The sequence below is a fragment of the Sus scrofa genome, chromosome 14 (genome assembly GCF_000003025.6).
Source record: "Sus scrofa isolate TJ Tabasco breed Duroc chromosome 14, Sscrofa11.1, whole genome shotgun sequence".
NCBI lineage: Eukaryota > Metazoa > Chordata > Mammalia > Artiodactyla > Suidae > Sus > Sus scrofa.
The window spans coordinates 55,991,699-56,011,594 of NC_010456.5; the positions used below are offsets into that span (position 1 = coordinate 55,991,699).

Consider the following 19,896-nt stretch of genomic DNA (forward strand, 5'->3'; position numbering starts at 1 on the left):
TTTTTTTTGCCATTGAATTGTATGAGTTCTTTATATATTTAGGTTTTTAACCCCTTATCAGATACGTGATTTGCAAATGTTTTCTCCCATTCAGTAGGTTGTCTGTTCATATGTTGATGATATGCTTTGCTGTGAAGTGTTTTAGTTTGATGTACTTATAAAGACCATATAAATGTAATTATGGGGGTTTTCTTAATTAGGTGAAAGTATTTTAAATGATTTTCATTATTGGTTCATTCATAACTTATAAGGAGAACTTCAAAGGTATTTCTTAATTTTCCCCCAGCCTCCTTCAAAGGGGAATGGTAACATAGGACAGAGACAGTCAGTTTCACAGACAGGTTTCCCTGTACCCTTTCAGGGAGGTTGTAAGGGCAAAACCATTTTCATAATAATGTGTAAATATTATTTGCCATTTGCATTATGTTGACATTTTCACTGATGGTACAGAAACGGTGAGTAAAATTGCTAGCACAACACAAATCAAATCAGAAGTTGTTTTATTTTTCACTATCATGCACTCAGTTTTTTTTAAAAGGCCAGTTTTTAGTTTGTTCTTATCTTCTAAAAGTTTGTCTAACTTTTTAAAACAATACTTTAGGTTGGAGCTCTTGTGGAAGTGAAGAATCTTGATGGTGCCTATCAGGAAGCTGTAATCAATAAATTAACAGATGCAAGTTGGTATACTGTAGGTAAGGGAATATATCTTCTTTAAAAATACATTTTTGGGGGAGTTCCTGTCGTGGCGCAGTGGTTAACGAATCTGACTAGGAACCATGAGGTAGCGGGTTCGATCCCTGACCTTGCTCAGTGGGTTAAGGATCTGGCGTTGCCGTGAGCTGTGGTGTAGGTCACAGACGCGGCTCGGATCCCGAGTTGCTGTAGCTTTGGTGTAGGCCAGCAGCTACAGCTCCAGTTCGACCCCTAGCCTGGGAACCTCCATATGCCACGGCAGTGGCCCAAGAAATGGCAGAAAGACAAAAAAAAAAAATAATAATACATTTTTGGGGAGTTCCTGTTGTGGCTTAGTGTGTTAAGGACCCAGTGTTGTCTCTGTGGAGATGCAAGTTCCATCCCTGGCCTTGCTCAGTGGGTTAAGGATCTGGCATTGCCTCAAGCTGTGGTGTGAGTGGCAGATGCAGCTCAGGTCCAGTTTTGCCATGGCTGTGGTATAGGCCTACAACTGCAGCTCTGATTCAGCCCCTAGCCCAGGAACTTCCATATGCTGCAGGTGTGGCCATAAAAAGAAAAAAATATTTTCGGGAGTCTTCTAGTGGCTCAGTGGATTGAGGTCTGATGTTGATACTGCTGTAGCCTGGGTCACTGGGGTGGTGCAGATTTGATCCCTGGCCTAGGAACTTTCACATGACACAGATACAGCACCCCCCAAATATATATATAAAATTTCAATGATAATACAAATAAAGTGGATTTTCTTGATTTACTTCCTTCCTAATTGCCATAGATGTTGTTATTATTAATGGTTTTTATTTTTACATCTTTAAAATTTTTATTTCATAAATATGTACATAACATCGAATTTGAAACTAGTGTATATATTATATGATTGGATTTCTAGCTTCTTTTCACTTCAGAGTATATCTTAGAGAAGCTTTATTTATCTTAACCATTTTTAAGTGTGCATTTCAGTACATTCTTATTGTCATGCAGTAGATAAATTTTTTGAGTGTAATATGTTTCATAATATTTGATGTACTATAGTTTATTTTTCTCTTACTGATAATGTTGTCAGTTTTCTTGCTGTTAAATGCTAGATTGAATGTCTTTTGTACATGGGCATTATTCTAGTATTTCTCTAATGTATACATTTAGAACTAAGCATAGATTGAAGGGAAATGTACTTTTAAAACTTCAGAAGGTTAAAAAAAAATGCTTTCCTAGAAGACTATGTTAATTTACACACTCACGAACAGTATATGTATGAGTGTAGTTGTTTTCCCAGCCTTTGTCAAATTTGATGTTAATGATATTTAAAATTTTTTGCCCCACAAAATAGTATCTCAGTTTTAATATTTTTTTAAAGGTTCTTTTTTCTTTGTTGTTTTGTTTTTGTTTGTTTGTTTGTTTTTGGCTACACCCATGACATACAGAAGTTCCTGGGCCAGGGATTGAACAGAGCCCTGACAATGCCAGATACTTAATCTGTTGCACCACCAGGGAACTCCTTAGTTTTGTCTTTCGTATGCTCCTTCATGATTACTAGTGAGATTGAACATATTTTCATGTTTCTTGAACAAACATTATTTCACTTCACATCTTTCTTTTGAATTTCCAGCTTATAATGTTTTCTCAGTTTCCTTCTTTTTCATCTTGGAATGGTTGTCTTTTCCTTATTTTCATGATTTTAGTTTATACATTTTTATATATACGCACACACACACACACATCGAGAACGTTAACCTTTGCCACTTTAGTTGCAAGTATTCTTCTATTGTTTTATTCTTATCTCTGCTATCAATTTTCATATGATAGTTTCCCTCTAGTCACCTTTTCCTTTCTAACTTTAGTTTTGAATCTTGTTTAAGAAGGCCTTCCTTCTCTCTATCAGTGTTGTAAAATTGTTTTTCAGTGTATTCTTAGTTTTACAAAGAGCTTTTTATTTTAGCCACAGTTTTTTTGAACATTTAAAACATGTTAAAATTTTTTCCCAAATTGATAGCAGAGATAAGAGTAATTATTCCAGTATTATTTATTGAATGGTAATTATTTTTACTCTTTAATGACCTCAGAGATGAGAGTAAAATCTAGTAAAATGCCTTGATGTCAAAATTTGATGGAGCTCTGAAATAGTATACATGAGTTTTGCTTATATTTTTGTGGCTTAAGAAAAAAAAATCTGGTGACGAGAGAGGAAAAATTTGATTTTGAAACATAAGGAAAGATTTGAATTTATGTTGGTTATAAGACCTGGAGCAATTCTATATAGTAAATCTGCCTGATAATTAGGTATAGTGAGCTCATAAATGTGGCACTTTTATTATTGAATATTTTTGTTACAGCATTAAAAAAATGCACTGAAACTTATTTATCCAGTCTCACATAATGTCAAGCCTCACATAATATGTAAGAATCTAATTTTTGTATTTTGGCAAAAACTAAGGCCTGGTAACTTTATTTAAAATAGAGGTACTGGAGTTCCCCTTATGGCACAACAGAAACGAATCCAACTAGAAACCATGAGGTTTTGGGTTCAATCCCTGGCCTTGCTCAGTGGGCTAAGGGTCTGGCGTTGCCGGGAGCTGTGTGTAGGTCACAGACGCGGCTTGAATCTGGCCGTTGCTGTGGCGAAGGCCAGCGGCTACAGCTCTGATTGGACCTCTAGTCTGGAAACCTCCATAAGCCTTGGGTGAGGGCCTAAAAAAGACAAAAAGACAAAATAATAATAATAATAATAGGTGCTTTCTGAGTCGTGAGGAATATAGTATATTCTAAAATTATATCATAAAGTATACATCTGTGTATATATAAACTTATAAATTTGCTGGGACATTTTGGTACTTTTAAGTAGTTTTCAAATGGAGGCAAATTAGCCAACCAGGGAACATTCGACAATATGTGGAGATGTTTTTTGGTTGTCACAACTGGAAAGGGGGTGTTACTGGCATCTAGTGGCTGGAGGCCAGGGATGCTGTTGAATATCTCACAGTGTATAAGGTCCCGTGACAGTTATCTGGTCCACAATATTAGTAGTGCTAAAGTTGAGAAATACTGCTTTGAATGATAAAAATAGAGTAATTCTTAGGAGCAGTCTGAATTTATAAAACTTCAATCTTATTTTCTGTTTCTTAGATGAATCTGTCAGTATTTACCAGTAGGAAAACTTGCTTCTTTGTTACAGTATTGAAGATTAATTGACATTTAAAAGGTTTCTTCCTGAAATGCTAACTTCTTCCTTTTATTTGGTATTTTCTGTTCCAGGGATGGTATTTTCATTACAGGTATATTATTTCTGTTTCCCTAGAAATTGGAAAAGTTGCTCTACATTTGAAGTTACTCATTAGAAAACTTAAAATATCCACTGAATTTCAGATCTGATCGTTAACAATAGCTCTTTTTGCACTAAAATTAATTGATGATTTATGTCACTTTGTTGATCTTCGAAAAACTCTTCAGTAGTTTCCATTTCTACCCCCTCACAGTTTTTGACGATGGAGATGAAAAGACACTGAGACGCTCTTCACTGTGCCTGAAAGGGGAGAGGCATTTTGCTGAAAGTGAAGTAAGTAATCACTTAATGAGTGAACATATCTTAATATCATATATTGAGCAGCACATTTTTGCTTTCTCAACTCAAGCAACTTGTTAATCAGGAAAATGCATTATTGCATAAAACCATTAAAGTATAATCTCTGAAATCTGTTTAAGGCTTTATGTTTAAATACCAGGTTCTGTATTCTTTTTTGTCTGAAAGCATTTGTAACATTTGTCCATGAAGAAAATATAATGGGATTGTTTAACTATTATCATTAGGCAGCTTTTATTATAGACTCCTTTAACTTAATTGTAGAAAAGAGATGTCTGACTTGTAATTCATTTGAACCCTGTCATCATTAAAGGATATGTGGATACTACAAGCAATCCCTAACTACAGTTGCTACTAAGAGCTGACATAATTTATTGCAGCCTCTCCTCAAGAAGGTTTGCCTGACTGCCCTTTCTAAAACAGTCCCTTCCATTCCTCATGATCCTTTTAGGTTGAATTAGTTTTCTTTATAGCATGTATTGTTCTTACCACTAAAAATATGTGTATGTGCTTAATTATTTATTATCTGCTTTCTTCACTAGAATGTGTTGTGATGGCAGAGATTGTGTATGTCTTCTTCAGCACTTTGATCCGAGTTCCTAGAACAGTGCCTGGCACAGAGTAGAAACTGAATAAATGTTAGTTGGATGAATAAATGAGGTGCTTATGTTTGTCAGGGACTTTTTTTAGTGCTTTCCACACATTATCATATTTATAGCATTGTGAGGGAGATACAATTCCTTTCTTCTACTCACAGATAATAAAAAGTGATGGTCAGGGATTTCCCTCGTGGCTCAGTGATTAACACACCTGACTAGCATCCATGAGGATGTGGGTTCGATCCCAGGCCTCCTCAGAAGGTTAAGGATCCAGCGTTCCATAAGCTGTGGTGTAGGTTGCAGACGTGACTCGGACCCCGTGTGGCTGTGGCAATGGTGTAGGCTGGCAGCTGTAGTTTCAATTTGACCCCTAGCCTGGGAACTTCCATATGCCACAGGTGCAGCCCTAAAAAGCAAAAAAAAAAAAAGAAAAAGAAAGTGATGGTCAGAACTGGTTCTCAAACCAGCACTTTCTAGCACCAAAATCAAGCTCAAAAAAATGCTAAGGAGTTCCCGTCGTGGCGCAGTGGTTAACGAATCCGACTAGGAACCATGAGGTTGCGGGTTCGGTCCCTGGCCTTACTCGGTGGGTTAACGATCCGGCGTTGCCGTGAGCTGTGGTGTAGGTTGCAGACGCGGCTCGGATCCCGCGTTGCTGTGGCTCTGGCGTAGGCCGGTGGCTGCAGCTCCGATTAACCCCTAGCCTGGGAACCTCCATATGCCGCGGGAGCGGCCCAAGAAATAGCAACAACAACAACAAAAAAGACAAAAGACAAAAAAAAAAAAAAAAAAAAAAAAAAAAAATGCTAAGAGTGGAGGGTTCACAAAGTTTTGTAAATCAGAAAGTTGGAAGTTAGAATTTTTAAATAGACATATTGTTAACAACAGTGTCATATTCTCCAGTTCAGCCTATAAATATTAATTAATGTGCAGTGTGGCCAAACCAAGATTTCTTTTTTCTAGTAACTCTTTACAACAGTGTTTCTGAGGAGACATTTTAATATCTCTTATTAGACTTTATTTTCTGGTTTTTTTGGTTATTTTCCCTTCCCTTGAATGATTGAAATCCCATTTTAATTAAGAACTTGGGACAGATTCTCTGTATTATGATTCTGGCCTATCTTTTAAGTCTCATAATCTACCAGTTCCCTGTATTTCTGCCTCATAAGACTACTTGGTATTTCCAGATTACGGTTCATGTTTTCTTCTTTTTTTAATCTTTTAAAAACATTTTTATTACAGTATAGTTGGTTTACAAGGTGCCAATGTCTGTTTTACAGCAGAATGACCAGTCATACATGGTCATTCTTTTTATTTTATATGTATTTTATCTTTCATCATAGTCCATCCCAAGAGATTGGATATAGTTCACTGTGCTGTACAGTAGGTCCTCATTGCCTATCCATTCTAAATGTAATAGTTTGCATCTACTAACCCCAAACTCCCAGTCCATTCCTCTCCCTCCTCTCTTCCCCTTGGCAAACACAAGTCTGTTCTCTATGTCTGTGAGTTTGGGTTCATGCTTTCTTTTCTTGATTTCTGCTGAGCTCTGTGCCTCTAAAGCCCACGGGATATGCTTCTTCCCTTCATGATGTCTTTCATGAGCTCTCTAACCAAATTTGATTTCTTTATCCTTTGATCCTTTTGCAGTTTGTTTGTTTTCATTTTGTGTTTTTTGGTTACTTTTATTATTTTTTCTGTAAAATTGTAAGCTGTTTTGGGGAGAATAGCCATGTTTTTGTCATTTTGATAGGCTCTCCTTTTCCCAGTAGTGTTTTCTACACAAACTCCTTCAGGGAATAGTTAATGAATTAATTGTGAAGGTTTAAATATAGAATGTACATATAGCTTTGGGGCACTTAACAGTGTATTTGGCTTCTTAGACTGATGAAATAATAGAATTCTTGCTGAGTTTATGTAATTCTTAGAAATAATTTCATTCCCCTTAGTTAGAACATGTGATAATTATAGTAGGTTAATGAATGTGGGGGCTTGAAGTTGATTTTCTTACCTAAGTGAAAGCATATGTTTTATTTATGTAATCTAGAGAAACATGTAAGATACTAGTTTTGTTTTTGGTAGAATTTTAAGTTGGAATAAATTCATAAGATAGTTGTATAAAGGCCGAAGTAATAAGAGCAGATAGCTCATTGTATCCTTTTTAACTTTAAGAAGGATTGATTTTACTGTGTGTATCTGTACATGTTAAATTTCATGTTTTGCTAAAATGTATCAGAATACTGGTGTGTTACTCCTTACCTCATATGCCAGGTCCTATGCTAGGAACTAGGGGCAAAAGGGTAAGCTAAGTAGACATAGAATTTATCACTGGGTAACTTATTGTCTTTTGGAGAAGAAAAAGCATTAATTATTCAAAAATATTTAAACATTTTAAGTGGGTTAAGCTTTATGAAGATATGGCCAAGAGTTTATTTAATCTACCATCTATATATTTTTTTCCTGTATTTGGTGTCTCTGATATTTTCAAAAAAGTTTTAACTTTTTAGAAGTTTGCTCTGAGCATTATTGTTATTACTAGAATCTTCGGTCTGCGAGAGAAAAGCCACATGATACTGGCAGTATTTTGGGTCACTAATTCCATTAATAAGAGTTAAATTCAAGCTTTTTGTATGATATCACAATAAACACTTCTATCAGTTTGAATTCAGACACCAAAATCACTGGTTCTAGCCATAACCAACTTATGATGTTGCCTATTTCCTGCTATCTGTTAGACTGTTCTATTTTATAGAATCTATAGACTGTAGATACTCTTAAGGATGACTATAGTGCATTCCTAATTTGAATATTATCCGAAAATTGCCTAATCATCTGGTATCCTTTCGGTGCATTTACTATGTGCAGTTGAAAACTAAAGAAAGTTTAGGAGTGTCCGTTGTTGCGCATCGGGTTAGGAACCTGACTAGTATCCATGAGGATGTGAGTTCAGTCCCTGGCCTCACTCAGTGAGTTGAGGATCTGACATTGCTGTGAGCTGTGGTGTAGGTTGCAGACATGGCTTGGTTCCTGCATTGTGGTGGGTGTGGCATAGGCTGGCAGCTGTAGCTTCCATTCGACCCCTTGCCTGGGAACTTCCATATGCCACATTTACAGCCCTGAAAAGAAAAAAGAAAAAAAGAAAGAGAACTAAAGAAAGTTAGATAAAATCCCTGCTCCATGTTTCTCCATGTTACCTGCAGCCCATTTTAGGTAACAGTTCTTTGGGCATGTTTCCCCCAGGCCTCTGGAATTTTCTTTGAGTCTTTAATATATCCAGGAGTCTCTAGTTTTGCTCTTTAAGACAAGACAGATTCTACCCTTCCCTTACTCTTACCTGTCACATGAAATAAAGGTACTCCTGCTTTCCAGGGTTGAGGCCAAGGACAGAATATTCTTATTTTTCTAGTTCTTATTTTTATTTTTATGATTTTTTTGCTTTTTGTTTTTAGCGCCACACCCAAGGCATATGGAGGTTCACAAGCCAGGGGTCTAATGGGAGCTACAGCTGCCAGCCTATGCCACAGCATAGCCACAGCAACGCAGGATCCGAGCTGTGTGTGCAACCTCTACCACAGCTCATGGCAACACTGGATCCTTAACCCACTGAGCAAGGCCAGGGATCAAACCTGCAACCTCATGGTTCCTAGTCGGTTTCCTTTGCACTGCGCCATGACAGGAACTCCTTATTTTTCTATTTTTTTATTATACAAGGGAGCGATTATTGTTTGAGAATGCCTGTATGTGATTCCTAGATGACTCTTCAGAAGTCCTGGATATTTTCTTTCTTTCTTTCTTTTTCCCATTTTTTTAGGGCCCCACCCACAGCATATGGAAGTTCCCAGGGTAAGGATTGAATCAGAGCTGTAGCCGCCCGCCTATACCACAGCTATAGCAACAAGGGATTTGAGCCAAGTCTGTGACCTACACATCATGGCAGTGGTGGATCCTTAACTCGCTGAGCAACCTGCATCCTCATATAGCCTAGTTGGGTTCATTACTGCTCAGCCACAATGGCAACTCCCTTGATATATTCTTTAACAAGTGAAATGTCAGTTGCTTAAAATAGAAATCACAATACTTAATAGAAATCTCTGCTTTCAAGAGAGTAGCCTTAATTTTAGGGAAGGAGGAGGGACATTTAATTGTTTTGTTAGCTTGACAGAAAGTAAAGCCAAATTAATTTATTTGCCCTGTTTACCAACTATAATACTTTGAAATTCTTGCTCTTTGGGAAGCATATTAGGTGTAATGACAAATGACTTCTGAAGAGTTTTTGTCTGGCATGTACTGTATTTGGGCCAATTTTTGCCTCCACATATTTTTAATACCTGACTTATAAGCTGAATTTGAAAGATTAAGTTTTTAGCCCTATGTAAGTTAAGATTTTTGTCTATCATTTCAAGGAATAAATTTTTAATTAATGCTTTATGGCTCATACCTTTTTCCTATACTGTATTCTTTGTTGTTGGATAAATATGTATCTATATACCTTAAATGTGTTTACATATATTCTAACAAATTATGCAAAATATATTGTTAATATGCTTCCCTCTTTCATGTTTTAGTTCATTATTGTTTTAACAAAATTATCTGTTTAAAAAATAAAAGTCAAAATTTTTCTTTTAAATATTAGTGTTTAGTTTGTATTTAGATATCTCATCTTTAAGCTGACAGACACCCTTTCATATAATAGTCTTGTTTGTAAGTTTCAGAAGTCTTTATCCTGAGTAGTTCCTTACTCTCATTGTGACAGTTTTACTGGCATCTTTAGTTCCTCTTGTATTCATAAAAGTATCTGTAATAGCAAAAGTTCTATTGGATAAAAGGAATAGCAACTATGGTAAATCTTTAAGGTGCAGAAAAAGTGAGTATATTATCAAAATTGATATTCAGAGAATTAGGTTAATTGGGATAACATTTTCAGATTGATACCTTAACTTTTTAGAAAATAAAACCTTTCCAGGAAATAATCATAAGAAAAATCCAAGAAGTTCTGATACTGAGAAAGAGATTCTAAAATCTCTTTTTCTTTCTGCTTGTAACCAACAACCAGTTTTTCCTCAAAAATCATTATTTTCGAATGTGGTGAGGGACAAGATTGACATGAGCTGTCAGTTGATAATAAGAAAGAAATGTTAATTTGTTGATTATTGTCTTCATACCAAGCACAATATTAGATGTTGCAGATTAAAAATGTACAGAAAATAAAATATTAAATGTAGAAAAACTAATTTTTACATTTTCTTTAAAAAAAGTTTTGTCGCAGAAAATGTTTGCAAAGTAATAACGTAGCTTCTCTGAAGCCTTTTTTTCAAGCAGCTGATGCTTTTCCTGATAATTTTGTTACTCTTACTTACTAAGAATTCTATTTTATAGATTATGATTCCCTATATGCAAAAAAAACCTTAAACTACTGCTGGTCCCAATCTAGGGGTTAAGTACTTAACTATAGGTTTCTTATCTCTCAAATCTCTGTTTCCACTGAGTTGTATTTATTTTGTTTTGTATTTTAATCGTTCTTAGAAGTCTATCAGCCTTCAAATAGATAATAAATTTCTTTTCACTTTTTTTTCCCTTCTAGCAATGGACTCATTCATCTTTATTCTAAATCTTTGAAACAAAATTTTTCTATCCTTAGGGAAATTGTATTTTAATCTTCCTTGGAAGTCTCCCCCCTCGGGGAAGTTTTAAATCTCAAAAATCTAAGCATATTCTTTAACTGATTTGATTTAAAAATAAAAAAAGAACGTGCAACCTAATAACTTTTGATGGGTTTATGTTCCTACCCACAGACATTAGACCAGCTCCCACTCACCAACCCTGAACATTTTGGCACTCCAGTCATAGGAAAGAAAACAAATAGAGGAAGAAGATCTAATCATATGTAAGTCCATTTTCATAACTGTTAGTTCAACCTGAATTCATTTCTCCTTCTGGTATTGTTTTAATAGTTATTAATTTTAAATTGTAATTTGCAAAAGTGCTAATGGAATAACGGAGTAATTTCAGACTTCTTGTAATGGGTGCTTGACATTCTCCATGCTCAGCCAACCTTTACAGCTGTGTTATTTATCTGCCTGCCATTTCTTCTTACCTGTTTCTTTTTCTTTCTTTCTTTCTTTTTTGTCTTTTGTCCTTTTAGGGCTGCATCCATGGCATGTGGAGGTTCCCAGGCTAGAGGTCCAATCGGAGCTACAGCCACCAGCCTACAGCAGAGCCACAGCGACACCAGATCCGAGCCGCATCTGCGACCTACACCACAGCTCACAGCAATGCCAGATCCTTAACCCACTGAACGAGGCCAGGGATCAAACCTGAAACCTCATGGTTCCTAGTGGGATTCCTTTCCACTGCACCACGACAGGAACTCCCTCTTCTTACATGTTTCTTGATGCTAATTGTCAATATAGAATTAGTCACTATTTCTTGAGTAGTACATCCTTTACTTTCCTGATATCATGCTTTTTAATCATGCTGGTGTTTTTCTGTCTTGAATGTCACCCTTCCATTCTACTGTCTCACTAATTTTTCAGTTCTCCACCAGAAATGCTCCCACCTTTATGTGAACCATTTTGTGCCTCCCTACTCTTTCCTTAAAAACAGACATGATTTTCTCTTTGAATCCTCTAAATTCTTTACATTTATGTAATGTCATAGACAGTATTTCATCTGTTATTATCATTGTAGTGTTTGTTTTCCCTTCCTAATAATTTTAATCTTCCTGACAGCGAAACTGTCTTAATTATTTTTTCATCTTCTTGTAGGTGTGACGCACATTTCTACATATTTAACAAATTACGTTTAGTGAAATGTGCCTAGGCTCCAAAAGGCTTTAAATTAAAAAGGATCACAGGATCAAAGAGTCATGAAGTTTCAGGTCATCAGAACTTAAGGAACATGGGCGTTCCCATTGTGGCTCAGTGGTAACCAACCCTACTAGTATCCATGAGGATGTGGGTTCAATCCCTGGCCTCACTCAGTGGGTTAAGGATCAGATGTTGCCGTGAGCTGTGGTGTAGGTCGAAGACATGGGTTGGATTGTGTTGCTGTGGCTGTGGTGTGGGCCAGCAGCTGCAGCTCTGATTGGACCCCTAGCCTGGGAACTTCCATATATAGCAGGTGTGGCCCTAAAAAAGCAAAAAAAAAAAAAAAAAAATAATGGAACAGTATTTAGACAGTTGCAGAAAGAAAAATAATTTATTGCAAAGGAGTGAGAAACAGAATAGCATTAGTCTTTTTCAATAGCAGCACTAGATACTAGTAGTCAGTAGAATGCAAAATAGAGAATGGAAATTTCTGTTAAAAGGAGGACTTGATTATCTAATATAATGGAACATTGGGAGGGAATTAAACTCTGATGATAACAAATAGAGAAAAAAATAACAAAAGGCAGGTAGTTACTCCCTGAAAAAGAATATAAGAAAGGAAAACTATTTGTAGAATATAGGTTGCAGAGTTCCCGTTGTGGCGCAGTGGTTAACGAATCCGACTAGGAACCATGAGGTTTCGGGTTCGATCCCTGGCCTCCCTCAGTGGATTAAACGATCCAGTGTTGCTGTGAGCTGTGGTGTGGGTTGCAGACGCGGCTCAGATCTGGCATTGCTGCAGCTCTGGCATAGCCCGGTGGCTACAGCTCTGATTAGACCCCTAGTCTGGGAACCTCCATATGCCGAGGGAGCAGCCCTAGAAAAGGCAAAAAGACAAAAAAAAAAAAAGAGAGAGAGAGAGAATATAGGTTGGGAGGTGGCTTAAATATAAAAGTTAAGTCCTCATAATGATAGAATAATGTGTAAAATGTATAAAGAAATAGCAGTATAAGAATATTTCTTAGAGGAGTTCCCATCGTGGCGCAGTGGTTAATGAATCCAACTAGGAACTGTGGGGTTGTGGGTTCTGTCCCTGCCCTTGCTTAGTGGGTTGACGATCCAGCGTTGCTGTGAGCTGTGGTGTAGGCTGCAGCTGCAGCTTAGATCCTCGTTGCTGTGGCTCTGGTGTAGGCCGGCGGCTACAGCTCCAGTTCGACCCCTAGCCTGGGAACCTCCATATGCCGCGGGAGCGGCCCAAGAAATGGCAAACAGACAAAAGAAGAAAAAAAAAGAATATTTCTTAGAGATTAAGTATTAACTCTCAGTTAAAAGTAGTTGCCTCCATGGAATAGAAGAAAATTGGAAAGGATGGGGCAGGAGAATATTATTTTTAATTAATTTTTTGGATCTTAAATTGTTTAAAGACAAAAAAAATTGTTTAAAAACAATTTTGAATATTTCACTTGGATAAAATTTTTATAAATTTTAATGTGCCTAAGTCAGAGTAGTTGTTAAGAATATAGAGTTGAATTATTGAAATTCTTACTGTAGGTAAATACTATCTTTCAAAATATAGAATCAGGATTTCCCGTCATGGCTCAGTAGAAACAAACCTGACTGGTATCCATGAGGACCCAAGTTCGATCCTTGGCTTAGCTCAGTGGGCCAGGGATCCGGCGGCATTGTCCTGAGTTGTGGTATAGGTCGCAGACACAGCTCAGATCTGACCTTGCTGTGGCTGTGGCATAGGCCGGCGGCTATAGCTCTCATTCAACCCCTAGCCTGAGAACCTCCATATGCCACAAGTGTGCCCTAAAAAGCAAAAAAAAATTAAATTAAAAAAATTAAAAATATATAATCAGATATTAAATCTAATAATGGTTAAGCTTTGGAGATTAAAAATTGGGTAAGCACTATCTCTCATATTGCTTAATTTTAGCTTTAAAGCAAACTTAAGAAGGTATTATTTTTACCCCTATTAAAAATAGTATGAACAGTTCCCATTGTGGTTCTGTGGGTTAAGAACCTGATGTTGTCTCTGTGAGGATGTGGGTTCGATCCTTGGCCTGGCTCAGTGGGTTAAGGATCCGGCATTGCTGTAAACTGTGGCATAGGTGGCAGAGGCTGTTCAGATCCAATGTTGCTGTTGCTGTTGCGGTGGCTATGGCATAGGCCACAGGTACAGCTCTGATTCCATCCCTAACTGGGGAACTTCCATATGCTACAGGTAGGGGCGTAAAAAGGAGGAAAATAATTGGGGAAACACAACATTGTAAATTAACTATACTTCATTAAAATTAAATTTTTAGGTGCTCCTGTCGTGGCGTAGTGGAAACGAAGCTGACTAGGAACCATGCGGTTGTGGGTTCGATCCCTGGCCTCACTCAGTTGGTTAAGGATCCAGTGTTGCTATGAGCTGTGGTGTAGGTTGCAGACGGCGGCTTGAATCTGATGTTGCTGTGGCTGTGACGTAGGCCAGCAGCTGTGGCTCTGATTGGACCCATAGCCTGGGAACCTCCACATGCCACGGGTGCGGCCCTTAAAGAGAAAAGAAAAAAACAACCCCCCCCCCAAAAAAAAACCCATTAAAACTAAATTTTTTCAAAAATTGGGGAAATTGGCCTCAGAGACAGTAGATAATCCAAGGAACACAGGAAGGAAAGGACCAGGACTTGAAGTCACATGTGTTCCATAGGTCTTTTCCCATTCAATTGATTGATTCTTTTTTCGTTTAGAGTGCCATGGTTACTTTCCAAATTAGTTTTAACAATAAATAAATAATGACTCATTTGAGGGAGGAAATTAAAAGACTACTTCTTGCATTGAAAAAATATTTAATATTGCTTATTTTCCTGCTAGTGATTTGGGGCATGCATTTTTTTTCTTTCCTAACTCTCTGAATCTTTTAGAAAATGTTTTAGCTATTCCTGGGTGAGTAATTTCTCTCACTTGTTGTATAGCTTTCTGGTGACTTGATTATTTTTAGGATACTCAGGTTGTAACTATTATTTACTTTGTATTATATTTAAAATTTGAGTGTTCTGAAAGTTGCCTTATGGTACAGCAGGTTATGGATCTGGCGTTACCCCAGCTATGGTGCAGACCACAACTGCAGCATGGGTTCAGTCCCTGGCCTAGGAACATGCCAGAGGTGTGGCCAAAAAAAAAAAAAAATTTTTTTTTGAGTGTTCTAGCCAGAAAGGCAAATAAGTGAAAAATGTCCAGTGGCATTATTAGTATGAAAGAAAGAGTCTTATTGTGATTACTAGATGATATTGTGATCTAATATTTTTGGGTTTTTCAGAGGGCTGTTACATTGTCATCAAATATTCACTGAAACAGTTATAACTTGAATCTTTTGATATCTGAAAATTAATGATTTCAGTTGAGTTAAAATTCTATCTACCATTGATCATTAGACCCTTCCCATAGCTCTGTAGTCAACTCTTAATTAACTATGATTGATGATGTCAGTACAGTAAGGTGAGGTGTATTTAATGTAAAATTATTTCATTAGTGAGGATTTTCCACTCCTCTAGCTCTTGAGAGAGGCAGGGTGGCTTAGTTAAGCATGTGAACTGTGGAACAAGATGACACAGGTTTAGTCTTGCTTCTGCCTCTTCTTTACTGTGTGACCTTGGGCAGGATCCTTAGTCTTTTCATGCCTCAATTTTCTCATCTATAAAATTGAGACAGTAGTATTACCTGTCTCTTACAGTTGTTGCAAAGATAAAATGAATTCATATCTTTAAAGGGTTTAATGTAGTAATTATTATGTAAGTACTAGATATCATCATTGTATGTTAAATTAAACTTTCATGAAATACCAGTACATAACATGATTTCATTTACATATAAAAATGAGTTTATGTATTTGTAAAAATTCTGCCTACTTGTATTTATTTCTGACAGGAAGTATTGTTTTTGGCTATATTATATGAATTTTAAAACAATATTCCCACAATTTTGAAACAAATTGTATATGATATTAAGACATATTTTACCTTTCTATAAATGTCATGTGGAAGTGTAAAAACAAATTTAATATCTCATAGATTGATCTAAAAAATGACCAAAAGTTATGGTCTATTAAAATGTCTGTTATGTTTCTTAGCTGAGGTTTCCCTTTCCTGAATATGAGGAAAAAGTGTGCTTTTTGTCACTAAGCAAGTTGATCTTTGCTTTCTGAAGGCTCTAGCAAATATTCTGAGTTAGTGATTTTCCTATTGAGAATCTCCATGTGTAATGAAAGATCTGCTTTTGGGATGTTGTTTTTACATGAGTGAAGTATGAAGGCAGACGAAAGGTTGAGAATTACTAGTATAGGAAATGAAGCTCTGCTTGTCTGTAATCTTACTTTCCTTGCTCTTCCTTCCCCCTAACTGTTGCAGTCAGTCTCACTGCCAAGAGACATCGTAATTGTCTTGCTTAGTGCTTTAAGCCTTGGTGTGTAAGCACCACAGGCAAGTACCACAGTTTAAAACGCCTAACTCCTTAAATTACACTCCCTCAAAGTTCTTTCTCTCCTTTCTTCAGAGTGATTTTCTACAACAAAATCTAGGACCTGGATCTTAAGGTCATTTATCTGACTTTCATTTCCTTTTCCATTACTCAGCTCAAAAATGTCTTCATAATGGTTCTCTGGTTGCCATTTAAAATTTGTACAAAGATAAATGAGGTTATCTCTGGAGTTTTCTGGTAGGCTAGCAGTTAGGGACCTGGCATCATCAGTGCTGTGGCTTGGATGACTGCTGTGTTGTGGGTTTGATCCCTGACCTGGGTGGGAACTTCTGTATGCTATGGGCATGGCCAAAAAAAATAAGATTATCTCCTCCCAGGATTCCCTGGGTGCCACTGTTACACTGATATATAACTACCTTTGTTTTCTTTTAGAAACTCTTTTTAATGTCTTTTTAGGGCCCCACCCACAGCATATGGAGGTTCCCAGGCTAGGGGTCAAATCAGAACTGTAGCCACTGGCCTACACCACAGCCACAACAACGCAGTATCTAAGCTGCATCTATGACCTACACCACAGCTCATGGCAACACCAGATCCTTAACCCACTGAGTGAGGCCGGGGATTGAACCTGCATCCTCATGGATGCTAGTCAGATTCATTTTCTCTGAGCCACAACCGAATGCCTCTGTTAGCAACTCTTAATCCATAAACTAGTTGGCCCCAAATTGATTATTTTTGACACCTTCCTTCAATTGTTTTTTTTATATTCTGCTTTTAATCCTAATATAATATTAATCCTCATATACTAAGATATTTTCTTTTTAAAAGACTATCATTTTCTAGCTTAATTTTTTTTCTTTCTTTTTTGGCCGCCCCACAATAGATAGAGTTCCCAGGCCAGGAATCAGATCCAAGCTGCAGTTACAACCTTCACCACAAGTGTGGCAACACTGGATCCTTTAACCCACTGGGCCAGACCAGGGATTGAACCTGCATCCTGGTCCTAAAGAGATGCTGCGGATCCTGTTGTGTCACAGTGGGAACTCCTATCTTAATTTTTTAAAGCAAATTATTGATCCTTTTGATCAGTTTATAACTTGAGTGAATTTTGCTCTTATAACTTACTTTGTATGCAGACATTTTCATCTACCTAAAGAATAGAATGCCCAAAATTATAGAAAACATTTGTGTCCCCTCTCCCCAAAAGTTTATTCTAGTAATCTGGCAAAAGTATATATGCAACTGCTATAGTAGGAAGGCAGTCTACTTGCTGTTATTTTTTTTCCCCTTCAGAAAAAGCATGAAGCATAATAAGGCTTATAATGGTTTTTGGTAGAGATTATTTGTAGGTACAGGTTCTACTCAGTGATGGTGCTATGATTTTTCTAATAACTAATGATTTGTACCTGTTTTTTACAAGTCTGCAGATGTTTATAAAAAAATTTTAAATGACATGTAATTCACATATAAAATTTGCCTTTTTAGGAGTTCCCTCATGGTCTAATGTTTAAGGACTAGGCATTGTCACTGCTGTAGCTTGGGCTACTACTGTGGCTCAGGTTCTGTCCCTAGCCTGGGAACTTGCACATGCCGTGGGTATGGTCAGAAAAAAAATAAATCCTTTTAAAGTATTCAGTGTTTTTAGTGTATTCATAAAATTTTACAAAAAGCCCTACTAAGTCCAAAAGTTTTTTTTATAATTCACTATTTTGATATGAGAATTTGATTCTAGTTTCCTTCTTGACCAAAATTGTGAAAAAATTAAAACCCTTTTATTGCTAAGTTTATATACATTCATATGTTTATTTATTTTAACTTCTCAGAAGCTGTACATTATCAGTCTTCCTGATATTAATACAGATTTTTAACTTACTGTTTAAAATTTGAAACTGGATTAATTAGTTGTTTGCAAGAATAAGGATCAAAGATTGAGCCTCTAAAGTTCCTGGCTCAGTTTTCTTTGTCGTTGTTGTTGCTTGTCTATGCCAGTGGCATCTGGAAGTTCCTAGGGCGGAGATTGAACCTGAGCCATAGCAGCAATCCAAGGTGCTTCAGTGACACAGTAGCCTTGACCTACTGTGCCACAAGGGAACTCCTTGGTTTTCTGTTTATATCCCATCATTTGATATTCTTTGGCACATCTTATCTAAAGTTCTTTTTACTTGATTTACAATTAATTTACAATTAATAGCGATGTGTGTTCAGCTTTAAGTGACTGGCTCTTTGTTTGGTAAACATTCCCATGTAATTAGCTTTGTTTCTAGAGGCATCATCAAATGTTGTTTCACAGACAGTGCTTTATTTGTTGTGGCTATATAAACATATATCTTGTAGCAGAGGCACAAGTGTCAGAGGGAAATAAAAACCAAGCAGATTCGGGAGTTCTTTGACAATCTAGCAGTTAACAATCTGGCATTGTCACTGCTATGGCTCAGGTCACTGCTGTGGTTTGATCCCTGACCTGGGAACTTTTGCATGCTGGGGTATAGCCAGAGGGGGTGGTGGGGACAAGCAGATTCTCTGCTTCATAAGCTAGGAATGGTTTTACATTTTTGGGAGGGCTGTACCCGTCGCATTTGGAAGTTCCTGGGCCAGGAATCAAACCTAAACCACAGCAGCCACCTGGGCCACAGCAGCCACCTGGGCCACAGCAGCTACCTGGGCCACAGCAGTAACATGCCAGATCCTTAACCACTGTGCCACAAGGGAACTCCTAGTTTTACCTTTTTTTTTTGACTTGTTGTGAGGATTATATTTGTCGATATAGTCCAGAAACTACATAGGGCATCATGTAGACCAGCAGGACAGTAGATGATAATTCCATTTTCAGCAGCTGTGCAAGTACTTTTGTGGCTCTACTTACATAGAATATGCTGTTCAATTAACATTTATTTAAAACTTAATGCACACCCACAGGCACTGCTTGGTTCCTTCTATAGGATATGATTTTTAAAATCTAGGCAGGTATTAAAGGAAATTAGGATATATTTAATGAAACAAATGCAGTCATTAAAATAAAACTCCAAGGACCAGTTAAACTGCATACTTGACACCACTGAAGATAGAATTAATGACATGGAAATGTGAATCTGAAGGTACAACCCAAAATGTAGGAAATGGAAAATAAAAAGGGCTCATGCAATGTGAAAGCGTAGTAAGGCCTTAAAGGTCTAGTTTGAGTTATAGCAGTCTGATTCAGGGTGCATACTGATGCAGACTTCTTAATAAAAGCAGAAAACACAAGATAGGGGAAAAAGTTTTTAAGATGCTTCAGAAAAGTCAGTTAAAACATACTCAAACTCAGTGAAAAACATGGGTGAAATAAAGACATTCATTGTGATGCAAGGGTAAAATTAAGTAATTTACAGACAAATGAATCTGAGTTTACCATCAATTTCTGTCTTTGATCTCATAAAATGTTTTTGATGCTCATTTATTTTAGTATATTAGTTTATTGAGCACTTATCTTTTATGTAAACAATTTGCTGGCTAACTTCCTCTAAAAGGAAAAGTTAAAGGAATCTTAGGCATAATGGTATGATTTATACTGGTTATATACATTATACTGACCGTTTACATTTTATGATTTCAGAAGAAATAAAAATCAGAAGTACCACAGTAGAAAGAATCTATTTAATTCATTTGTTTAGTCAACAAATGTTTTTTGAGCATCTAGGCTGTGCCAAGCACTGTTCAAGTACTTGGGATATATCAGTGAACAAAACAGACATTTATAAAATCTCTGCCTTTGGAGCTTACATTCTCT

General features: G+C 36.8%; 1 protein-coding gene across 6 annotated transcripts in view; it reads left to right on the plus strand.

Moving 5' to 3' along the window:
* ARID4B (AT-rich interaction domain 4B) overlaps positions 1-19,896 on the plus strand; it is a 157,877-nt gene that overhangs the window by 67,366 nt on the left and 70,615 nt on the right. For all 6 annotated transcript variants that reach the window (XR_002338970.1, XR_002338969.1, XM_021074399.1 and 3 more), the window contains exons 5-7: positions 602-692; positions 4,161-4,240; positions 10,656-10,747. Coding sequence is in view for 4 of the 6 variants with exons in the window: in XM_021074399.1 (XP_020930058.1) it covers positions 602-692; positions 4,161-4,240; positions 10,656-10,747 (263 nt within the window). In the remaining 2 variants the exon portion in view is untranslated. The remainder of the gene's footprint in view (positions 1-601; positions 693-4,160; positions 4,241-10,655; positions 10,748-19,896) is intronic.